Source organism: Vombatus ursinus, unplaced genomic scaffold (assembly GCF_900497805.2).
Source record: "Vombatus ursinus unplaced genomic scaffold, bare-nosed wombat genome assembly UNPS02014837.1, whole genome shotgun sequence".
Classification (NCBI taxonomy): domain Eukaryota; kingdom Metazoa; phylum Chordata; class Mammalia; order Diprotodontia; family Vombatidae; genus Vombatus; species Vombatus ursinus.
Window position 1 is genome coordinate 2,005,852 of NW_020954615.1, and position 11,904 is coordinate 2,017,755.

The 11,904-nt window shown below is 51.3% G+C and overlaps 1 protein-coding gene across 3 annotated transcripts in view; it reads right to left on the reverse strand.

The window, feature by feature from the left end:
• EXOC6B (exocyst complex component 6B) overlaps positions 1 to 7,944 on the reverse strand; it is a 607,320-nt gene extending 599,376 nt beyond the window's left edge. For all 3 annotated transcript variants that reach the window (XM_027839975.1, XM_027839976.1, XM_027839977.1), the window contains exon 1: positions 7,827 to 7,944. In XM_027839975.1, the coding sequence (XP_027695776.1) occupies positions 7,827 to 7,939 (113 nt within the window). In that variant the 5' untranslated portion in view covers positions 7,940 to 7,944. The remainder of the gene's footprint in view (positions 1 to 7,826) is intronic.
• Positions 7,945 to 11,904: the final 3,960 nt, after the last annotated feature.

Consider the following 11,904-nt stretch of genomic DNA (forward strand, 5'->3'; position numbering starts at 1 on the left):
AAGAAAGAAAGAAAGAAAGAAAGAAAGAAAGAAAGAAAGAAAGAAAGGAGAAACACAACCTGGGAGAAAAGCCACTAGATGAAATAAAAAAGTTCATTTGGCAGGCCTTAGAGACTCAGCTGTACCACGTACCTAGATGATCCACCAATGACCACATTCTTTTCTAGTTTTTAAGTAAGTAAGAGGTGACAGTTACTGACTCACCTCTACCTCTTAGGACCCCAAGCTTCCTTATTCCAAACTGAGGTCAAGCACCATCTCCCACCCATGTGAAGCCTTCCTGATGCTCTGAGCTAGCTATCATCTGGCCAGCCCCTACCCCATGCAAGCTCTTTGAGGGCAGAGAATGTTTCATTTTTATTTCTATTCCCAAAACCTAGCACAGGGCCTGGCGTAGAGTACATGTTTAATCAATGCTTGCAGATTCCCTGAGGCTGCCATCCACTGAAGGGCTGCCCTTCCTATGGCAACTTAACAAGAGAAATTCATAAAGATTTCTAGAAGCAAAAAGTTCAAATTCCTCACTTTCCAAGAGGTATCAGGTATCTGCACTCCAAGGAAGGTGATCTATCTAAAACAAGCCTGAAGTGTTTCCACTTCTCCTTCACTACCCAAAGTAACCCCTCAAAGATGGAAGCAAACCAAAACAAAGCCTCTGTCCCCTGACTTGTTTTTATCCCCATTAAATGAAAATGAGCAGTCTTGAATAAGCCCAGCAATCTCCCTTTTCTTCAGGAGCTAAAAAACTAGCCCTACCAAGAGCAGAGAAGCACAGAATAAGTCACATTTCAACATGAATTGACTTCACCATGACCATCTCTCTCAGATGCTTTAAACTAATATGACACACTGAGAAATAGAAAGATCTCAAGAAAAGGTACTTCCAACATGGGAAAGGCCAGCTAGGAGAGTCTGAGAGAATGACAGCTGGAAACCTGGAAGGAAAACTTACCAGGCAACTGTGACTGGGAGATGAGAGGATGACAGGAGGGGACAGTAACACATGAATTCAGGATTAGACAAAGCCCTCGTGGCTATGACAAGATGAGGACTTTATTTAGCTCATGGAGCTGCCTGCTGGAGATTTACACCTGGACATTCCACCAGCATCTGAAATGCTGACATATCCTGACGTCTCGAAGACAAAACTCCTTCTTCCTAAACGAGCTCCTCTTCATAAATTGTTCTAGTTATCCATTTGTCAACTAAGTCACCTTGGCCTCCTGCCCTGGACTCAGGGCTTCTTAAACTTTTTCCACTCCACCTCCTTTAGTGCTTCTTAAACTGTGGGTCTCAACCCTGTATGCGGCCTAGAACCCCGTGTCTGCTTAACCAAATCCGGCTGGCAATCTCTCTTTACCAATCACCTCCCTCATCACCTCTAACATAGACTATTTCCACAGTCTGCCACCAGCCTCATCCCCACCCATCCTGTATCTCACCTGCTGGAGAACTCTTCCCGGATACCAATGACTGTTTTCTTCCCTGGTCAAAAACCTCTGATTATTCTCTACTGTCCACCAAATCCTATCCAGACTCTTCACTCCATAATATGCTTCTGCTCCACCTTTCCTCTCGTCTCCAACAGCTCTCTCTCACATACTCCCTATCCCCCACTAAACCAAAGGAATGACTATTCCCAAATATTCGGTGCTTTCCCATTTGTTTACATACATCTAAAACACCCACTATCTACAGAAGGTTAAACAATCACAGATTATTCTATCTGGAAGGGACCTCACAGATCATCTCATCCAATTTTCTTGTCGCCAGAGGCCTTTCCAAGGTTAAGTGACTTGTCAGTGGTCAGACAGAATCTCAGCAGGAGGCAGAGCTGGGACTTTTGAGTCAGGCCTACTGCCTCCAGGTCCCATGTTTTAAGGCCCTGCTCTAATGCCTTCTTCATAAAGCCTTCTCTGCTATGCCTAGCCATGAGGAATCTCTCCATCCTATGTCTTGCCATTGTTTGTTTATTTCTGCCTATTTATCCTATTCTCCCTTGTATGATGTTGTATATCTGTTCTCCTTCCTTGATGAGATTAGGAGACCCTTAGCACTAACAGCATGCCCCACTGACAGATGGGAGGTGCCAGATCAACATTTCCTGAATAAACTCCATGGTCTTGCTAACAGAACTCAGCCAGACATTCTAAGCAACAAAGCAAGTGACCTGGTCCTGGAAAAGGCGCATTATTACCATTGACAAAAGAGGAAGAGGGAACCGCCTGGCCAGAGGTCCACAGAAAAAAAGCTGAGGAGAGATTTCTGCCAATAAATGCTTTCAACACAATACCTATGCATGACTTGGGACTTCCCCTGCTGCTCCCTGAAAAAGGCAGGAGAAAGCACTGGAGGCTCAATAGGGGAGGGAATAACGGGCTACAGCAGCGCGTGAACTCAGGATTGGAAAACGCAGCGTGGGCATCCCAAGCTTGACTCTGAGACAGAAACTGATGCTCCTTAACGAGGCATGATGGGTAAGTCACCTCACCAGCTAACTAGTAATGGCAGAAAAAAAGACACCAACCCCTTTCTACAGTCAATCAACAAGCATTTATTAAGATCCTACCGGATTGACGCCATGCTAGATTTTAGCAATATAAACATGAAAGTGGAACTGTCACCGCCCTCAAGAAACTCCAACACTAAAAAGAGGCAAATATGCACACATGTAAGTATGTAAAAAAATGAGAAATGACAGAGACAAGGTCACCTTGAGGGGAAAGGAGTTTGTAACTGGGGGAGAGGGGGTGGCTAGGAAGACCTCATGCAGAAGGTGGGATCCGAAGAGGGAGAGCATTCCAGGCGTGGGCAAAGCCAATGTAGAAGTGCCCAAATGGGAAATAAGCAGAACAAGGTCAAGAAGGCTTGGCCAGCTGGGCTGCAAAGCGCCAGGTTGAAAAATGCTTTAAACACCAAATGTGTATGTGTGTATCTGGCTTCAGACGAACACAGTGGGGAGTCCCTGGCCTGCTCAAGAGAGACACAGGTGGGAAAATCCTTTCAGTGGCTCCGTGGGGATGGCCCGGAGGAAAGAGAGGCTTGAGATGAGGGCCGACTGGAAAGGCCTCGGAGTCATCCAGGGGAGAGATGATCAGGGCCTGAATTAAGGTAGTGGCTGTGTGGGCGGAAAGAAGCCCACAGATCTAAAGAATGTTGTGCAGCCTTCAAAACCACAAGGTTTGGTAACTGATTGTATGTGGTCAAAGTGAGACACCAAGATTGTGAAGGAAAGCGAATGGAGGGATGGTGCTGTCCTCGGCACAAGGACTTTCTCAGTAGCGCCTCCTCCTCCAGGTTGGAAGGAAGCCAACCCTCAAACCAGGAAACAGGGAGCGCATGAATATCGCCAAGTGAGTATATAGGCTACAACCAAGCTGGATCAGAGAAAGAAGACATAGAAGTAAAGAAACAAGCATTCATGAAGTGCCTACTGTGTGCCAGGCGCTGTGCTGAGCCAAGCTCCCTGGAAGCTTCTGGGGAAGGCCCTGGGGCACCTGACTCCCCAAAGAGGCTAGGCTCTGGAGAAAGGGAGAGCTTGCCTCCAAAAAGACCTGATTAGAGGACTAGAGCTGTAATCTCCTACGTAAGGCCAAGGCTGGAGGGTATCCCTCCTGAGAAGGCATCTCAAAGGTGAGGAGCTAGGAGAAGGAAGGAAAGAAACAAGCACTTAGGTGCCTACTGTGCACCAGGCACTGCGGAAAGCTCCTTACAAATATCCTCTCATTTGATCCTCACAACAACACTGTGACGCGGGTGCTGTTATCATCCCCATTTTACAGATGAGGAAACTGAGGTAAACAGAGGTTGAGGGATTTGTCCCATGCCACACAACGAGGAAGTGGCTGAGGCCAGATCCACCCTGAGGCCTTTCCTGACTCCAGACATGGTGCTCCCTCCACTGAACATAAAAGAAACTGAGGCCAGAGGTGTGATGTGCCCTGCCCAAGATCAGTGGAGTCCTTCCGGTCACCCGTGCAGAGCTCCCCCCAAGTCCCAGGGCTGAGCTGAAGGAGCCAAAAGTCCAGGCCACTAGTGAACAAACCTGTGCCCCTGATTCACGGGGGGCTCCCCCGGCAGAACAGCTAAGTCTGTAGGACCTCAGACGGCGACATCAGAGACTGAAGGAGAGGTCATGAGGACCTTCTGTACCTGTCTAGAGGAGACACAGACCAAGGACAGAAAGGAAGGGGCCGCCTGCACCAATATTTCCCTTGGACAGGAGGGTAGGAAGAACCGGCTAGTGCTGAATTACTTCTGTTTAATGGGGAGGCGGGGAAGAGGCTGCCCCCCAGGGCCTGGTAAAAGGCAGGGGAGGCTTTATCGGGGCTGTCCATGCTGCTGTCTGTGACCGGGAGCACAGATGAGAAAGCCACCTGGGGACAGAAGCTTGCACACACTGGCTACTGCACAAAAGAGGCAGCACCTATTGCCCACAGCAGGGCGAGGACAAATGGCTCCTGGGTCTGCCATCAGGGACAATGGGGGACGAGGAGAGGGATGAGGAGGGAGAGGAAAAGCAAGGAGGAGGAAGGAGAGGGAGGGAGGGAGGGGCAGGGAGGAGGAGGACTGTTAATAAAGCCCAAGTGAGACAAAGATGGGAAATGAATGACAGTGATTATAAGGACCCATAAGGGAAAAGGGGAATAATGTCCAGGTGCTGAGGGCAGAAAGTGGTCGTGCGTGTGCAGAGGCAGGAGGCTGAGAGCTGAGCTGAAGAGGAAGCTCCTGGGTGAGCAGCACTACAAATATGGGGAAGGAAACCTGGTGGGCGGCACTGAGGGAAGGCCCCCAGCCAGACAGGCTCAGGGAAAGCCCCGGCTGGGGGGCCAATGGGAGCGGTGGCATCAGCAGGGTCGCTCCAGGGCAGCAGCTCCCAGGGCCTGGCCTCCGCTTTCCAATGCCTGTCGGATTGTCTTCCTCCAAAGTAGAGGCACGAACCAGAAAGGATTGTTATAGGAGACCGAGTATGGCAGGGAAGGAGACTGAACCTCCTCTTTCCGCTTCCACATTCCCCCCTATCCAGGCACGTCTCTTAGTTCCGTCCCCTCCCAGAGCACCAGGCAGCATGGTCAGGTCAATTTATTTCCAGGCCGAAGGGCTCCATGAGCAAACTCTTTATGGAATTACTGAATTAAGAAGAAACATTAAGTAGCTCTAAACTGAACGGGAAGGTTGGGGACAGAGATCAGAATTGGAAAAGCTGGGGATCTGGGTTAGCTCTTTATGAAGATAGAAGTATCACCAAAAAAGAGGCTCACCACCCTCAACTGAGGGGTGAAAGGAGATAAAGCGAACTAAGGGGTGAGCAGGTGAGGCCACTGGGTGACGCAGGAGACAGAGTGCTAGGCTTGGAGTCAGGAAGGCCTTGCTTCAAATCCTTCATCAGATCCCACTAACTCTATGATCCTGAGCAAGTCACTTAACAGCTCAGCCACAGTATCTTTATCTGTGCAATGGGGATAATAAAAGCCCCTACCTCACAGAGTTATTGGATCAAATGAGATTATTATGTAAAGCTTAGATCACTATATAAATGCTAGGCATTGGGCTTTGAAAGAGGCCTTAGCCTTTGGCTACACTGACTAGTCCTCACTCTAGAGGAATGAACTAAGTTGTAAGTAGGAAAGAGAAAGTCTCCCAGTGAGGGAGAAGTAGGACGTGTTTTGAGGGGCTGGATTCCTGTGGAAGGCTGATATGTGGGTACTGATCCCACTCCCAGGGTCCGGGGGCTGCCCTGACTTCCCTGAGGAGCTCCTGTTTGTCTCTTGGACAAGTCAGTGTCTAAAGGGGCTTGGGGAAGGACGTTTCAATCTGGAGGAAGTCTGTTTCTCATGAAGAGGGAAGGACAAGAATCACTCCTGAATATGGGAATGGGGGCCTAGCTGGGGAGACAGAGCACTAACTCCCCAGAGCAGCTTGCTTTGGAAGAGAATGGGGCCTTCCTTACTCTCCACAGGGGCTAGGTGGTAGAAGACGGCATCCCTTCTAAGGGAATGGAACTCGATCCTGGAAAAGTCTCGCTCAAGAGGGGCTAGGCTGGTGTTGGGGGGAGGTTTATCCTGCAGAAGGGATTGAGGGGCCTATTTGTCTGTGAGAAATGTGTGTGGAGAGGGGCTGTCCCTCCTGAGGGAAGCTGAATGGAAGAGGGGACTCACCAGAGGGGCCAAAGAGGAAGGGGACAGCAGTCTCTTGGTGGGGAAGGTGTCTCTCCCCTCCTGGGAGACCCTGATTGGAGATGGAGAGTTCCCTGCTCGGGGAGCCAGACTCCCAAGAAGCTGAAGCTTTCCCTAGGGAAGGGGCTGGGGAGCCTGAGCTTCTAGTGGGGGCATTGCTAGTGGGGGAACCTGACTCCAGAGGGGCTGGACTATGGAGGGAGAGCTTGCCTCCCGAAGGAACAAGCTTGAGGGACAGGGCTGCAGTATTCTCTATAAGGTCGAGGCTGAAGAGCTCTCCTCCCAAGGTGAAGGGGTTGGGGGAAGGATGGGAATGCCTCCTAAAGAAGTGCTGTGCTGGGCTGGGCCGGGCCAGGTGCTTCCAGGGAAAAGACTGGGGGAAGGTAGATCTGACTGGGGGCGGGGGAATACGTGGGGAAGTGATACCTCCTGGTCCCATGGGTCCAACTGGACTCAAGCTGAGCTGATGGGGTCACTCCTGGGGAAAGGGCTGGAAGGGCTTGGGGATGATGCAGGAAGGGCGGGGAAGGGGTCACTCCTGGAGGAGAATGACTCTCCAGAAGGGCAAAAAAAGGAAAGTGATGGGGCGGGGGGACCATCTCCTATAGCTGTGGCTACAGCTGAGAGGAAGGAAGCCAAGAAACATCTCAGGAGTTTTAGAACTAGATTCTGGGGAAGAGGATGTCTCTGCGGATGCCTGTGAAAACTTCACTCACAGGGGGGCCCTGAAGGGGGGGGTTGCTCCTGTGGAAGGGGGAGGTAGGTGCTCAAAAGGAGGATCTCACTGGGGAGGGGCTGGAGGAAGGGTCCTGACCAAAGCAGAAGAACGCTTGGGGGGAAATCTGGATGGGGGAAGGGTGCAGGGCCTGTCTTGGACAAGAAGGAGGGTCTCACAAGAGGGAGAGTGGTTCCTAGGGGGGAGGGCAAGGTCTGACTAAGAAGGATGTGTATGGTCCAGGCAGGGTGGAAGAGAGGTGCCTTCAGGGAGATAAGCAAGGCCTTGGGGGAAGAGAGGGTCAGTCCTGGGGGGAGGGGGCATCCCCTTCTCTGAAGGAGGAATGTGGATGGGAAAGGGAGCCCCCTAACTGGGGCAGCCAGGGGAAAGGGGATGAGTAGGGTGGGTATGGGAGCAGACGGAACTCCTCCTGGGGAGGGGGTGTCTGGCTCCTGAACGGGGGGCTCGATCCTTGGGGACGGAGAAGGCCGGGCTGGGAACTGACGTAGCTCCTGAAGTGTAGGGAGGGTCGCGCTAAGGGCACAGAGGCAGCAGGCAGGGGGCAGAGGGTCGCTCCTGCTCTCTGCGGGGAGCCTGCTCTCGCGGAGACGGAAAGGGATGGGAGGTCCCCCGGAGACGGCAGAGGGTCACTCTGGGAAGGGGCTCCCTCCCGGGAGGGGAGGGCTCCCTGCGGGGGGTCTGACCGGGCGAGGGTCCCGCTCTTTGGGGAGGTCTGACCGGACGAGGGTCCCGCCCTTGCGGGGGGTCTCGCTCGGGGATCCCCCGTGGAGCTCTCCCGAATGAAGGGGTGCCTAGCAGGGCGGGGTCCCCCTCCCCGCGGGGTCCCGGTCTTGGGGGGCGGGGCGCCCCGGCCCGTCCCCTCCCCCGGCCCGCCCCCGGCCCCGGTCCGGTCCGGTCCGGCCCCGGCTCGCTACCTGAGCGTGGGCCCGATGCAGGCCGTGTCCGTACTCTCGATCTCCCGCAGGATCCGCTCGTGCTCCGCCGCCGTCTCTAAGCTCTCCGCCTCCGCCATCTTCCCCCGCTCCATGGGCCGGGCGCCCGCCCCGCCCCGGCCTCCCCGCGCCCGCGGCTGCGTTCGGGCCCGCCCTCAGCCTCGCAACCTCGCCGGCCCCTCCGCAGCCGCCTCAGCCGCCCAGCAACTACCCCGCCCCCGGGCACGCCCCCTAGCGTCAGCCCGTCTGGCCCCGCCCCGCGCGGTGCGGCGCCGTGCGCGCGGCCTGCCGGGAGATGTAGTCCTGGCCCGCGCTCCACCCTTCCGCGCTCCCGGGGATGGGGCGGACCTCAAGGGTCGTCTAGAGCCGCCCTCTCATTGACAGAGCGGGAAACTGAGGCCCAGGGGTGGGAAGGGGCTTCTCCCAGGCCACTTGTGGAGGAAGCGTTCAGATCCTGGGGCGCTCAGCGCTCTTCTCATTGCCCTCCAGTGAAGGCTGGGAGCTCCCCGAGGGCAGGGGCAGACTTGTGCCTCTCTTCCGGTCTCCCCAACGCTTAGCCCAGGCCCGGGCACGCAGTAGGACCTCAATAAACACTTGTTGAGGGGGCAGCTAGGTGGCGCAGTGGATAGAGGACCGGCCCTGAAGTCTGAAGAACCTGAGTTCAAAACCAGCCCCAGACCAAACACTTGACACTTACTAGCTGTGTGACCCTGGGCAAGTCACTTAACCCCAATTACCTAAAAAAAAATAAAATAAAATAAATGCTTGTTGACTGACTGACTGACTGATGAAGGGGGCATGGCTAAGCTTAGCCAATAGGGTCATGATATCATGCCACTCTAGAAAGTGAAAAAGGACCTTTACAGATGAGGAAACTGAGGCTGAAGGGAAGTGGGTGACCCTCCCAAAGTCACATATCCCTTCATTACCTAGCCCCCTCCTATACTTCCACCACCTTACACCCCTCCCCCTCCTTTTCCATCCAACAATTTTGTCACCTATAAAATGAGGATTCTATTTGTTCAAGCCCTATCTCAGACACAATGTGTGACCATGGGCAAGTCACAGCATCTCTGAGTCTCCGTTGGATACAATGAGTCTGATGATACTTGCCAATTCCACCTTGGAACAGCTCTAGTCTTTCACACTGCGGCTAAGATCTTATTCTATGCACCATTAAACTTAACTAGTCAATGTCCACAAACTGATTCTTGGAGATACAGTATAAACATGTTACCCAGTCAACTTGACCCTCCCTGCTGTATAGACATTCTTTTCTTCATCCCTGAATGATTCTCACCCTTACCACCAAGGCTACTCCAGACCTCTCCTCAAACCTCTGAGACCATCCCCTCCTCCTTTCTCTCAGCAGAGGACCTCTCCTCCTGCTTTACTGAGAAAATGGCGGCCATCCTGAATGGGCAGGACCCTTCTTTTCTCCAACTGTAGCCCTCTCCTATTCCCCCCAACTCTATCATCTTTTGCTCCAGTCTCTGGGAAAGGCATGGCCTTTCTCTCTACAAGATCAACCCATCTACTTGTCTTCCTGATCCTGTGTGTGACAGCGGTGACCCTTACCCAAATTAATTCAGAGGCTTCTCCAGGTAGAAAGTAGAAAGGATTTTATTTCGATCTCGAGAAAGGGCGACTCATACCTAAATGCAGTTCAATGCAAGACTGCAGGTGGTGTCAGCCAAACAAACATTTTTATAGGTTCTAACCACAACCCCTCCCTAGCCCCCTACCTCTTATGCCGTTGGCTGGGCTTCAGAGGGCACAATCTAAACACGAAAAAACTGCCCCAGCAACAGCAGTGGAAATGACAGAATCGTTACATAGTTTTCACCTGCCATCCCCTCCTTCAAGTATCCTCTTAGTACACCCTGTTTTTGTTCATTTCAGATCCTGGTACACATATATTATTATTAGGGGTCCTTACCTTATTTTACTCATTTAAGTTTAAATTTTATGAGGGGTCTTCACCAATCTCTCTCAATCCCATCCCTTTCTATCTCTTCTGAGAGACTGTGCCCTCTGTCATTCCTTCTCTTTATGAATGAATGAATGAATGATGAAATATTTATTAAGCCCTTGCTATATACCAGGCACTCTGCTAAGTGCTGGGTATACAGTTACCTGCAATCAAGACAGTCCCTGACCTCCAGGAGTTCACATTCTAATGGAAGTAGACAACACATAAAAGGGACCTGAAGGTGCTTTGAACATGCCTGGGAGTGCAGCATACCACCCACCCTGGAGTCAGGAGGACCTGAGTTCAAATCCAGCCTCAGACACTTACTGTGTAACCTTGGGCAAGTCATTCAACACAGATTGCCTCCAAAAAAAAAAAGTGTTCAGGAAGTGAAATGGAGCCCTCCTTCAGAACAAGGGAAAATAAAAGCAAAAGCTTACGTATCAGAACCCAGTTCCCCACGAGCAGAGTCCGACTGGTTTCAGTGGGAGGGAGTTGAAGTTTCAAGTGTATCCACTGTATCCCCCACTGCTAACTACAAACATGCCCAGACTTCTCCCACCGCTAAACAAATCCTTCACTTGACCCTACCAGTCCCACAAGGTATTTTCCTGTATCTCTTCACCCTTTCCATCAGTCAATCCAGGAACCAGACAGAATTTAAAGACAAGCCCTGCCCTCAAGGAGCTTACAACCTACTTGGGAAGTACAAGATTTACACAAATAAGTAAATATAAGGTAATTTTCCTTTCACTTCCAAATACCTAGACAGAACCATCTACACTAACTGCCTCCATTTCATCTCTTCTTTTTTCTTAATCCTTTTCAATCTGGCTTCTGACCCCACTCTTCCTAAATGGTTCTTTCCAAAATTACCAACAATCTCCTCATGTAGAGCTTCATTGGCTTTTTCTTGAGTCTCATTCTACTTTACCTCCTCTCTTTAGCTTTGGAAACTATCGGCCATCTCCTCCTTTTCTTGTCTGGGTTTTCTTGCTTCTACCCCTACCTGTCTAGCTGTGCCTTCTGAGTCTCATTTGCTCAGTCGTCGTCCATCCCCAACCACCCAACTATATCATTTCTCTCTATACTTTCTCAGTGAGCTCATCAGCTCCCATGTGTTCGATTATTATCTCTCTGCAGATTCCTACAAGTATATGTATCTGGCCCTCACCTCTCTCCTGAATTCCAGTGTCCATCATGAACTGATCATTAGACATCTGGATGATCCAACAGCATCTCGAACTCAGCATGTCCAAAATGGAACTGATTGTCTTCCCAAAACCCACCTCTTCTCCAAATTTCCCCTTTTCTGCTGGGAACACCACTATCCTTCCATCACTCCAAGGATCCAGCCCATGGAGAAGCCCACAACTGCCACACCTTTGGAACCCGTGATACTCACTCCTACAACTAACCAAATACTGCCGGTCTACTGTTCCCGACCAATGCTCATTAGGGGATACAAAGATGACTAAGGAAAAGCCCTTGCCCTTGAGCAGTTCACACTCTAGCAAGACATGAAATGGATTGTACTTGTTTCTACAACCCTGCTGAGTGTTTTTATAGGAATATTTCATGTGTAAATATGTGTCCTGTCTCCCCATACAGATCAGAGTCCCCCTGAGGGCAGGGCCCATAAAATCCCTGGAAGACTGAGTATTTCCAAAGAGCAGGAGCTGTGTTAGAGTCCAATATTAACTGGCTAACGGATCGAGGAGGGAAGGGAACAAGTATTTATTAAGTGCCTACGATGTGCCAGGTGCTGCACTAAGCACTTTACAAATATTTTCTCATCTGATCCTGAGAGGTAACAAGCCCTCTCACAGGACATCTCTTGGCCACAGAATGTTTTGGCTGTGTTTGTCACTCCTATGTCCTCAGGGACTACCTTCTCCTCCGAGTCTCAGCTCACTGTACTCCTCCAGGTGGTGACAACACCGTGCTCTCCATCCCTAGCTCCCCTAGGAGCCTGAGCTCACCTAGGTCCCTGAGCAACAGGCTGACATCATCCTAGGCTTCTGCAGCACAAGGTCCCCTTGGTTCAACCTTGATCTTCCCCATAGAGCATCTGAGCTACATACACAT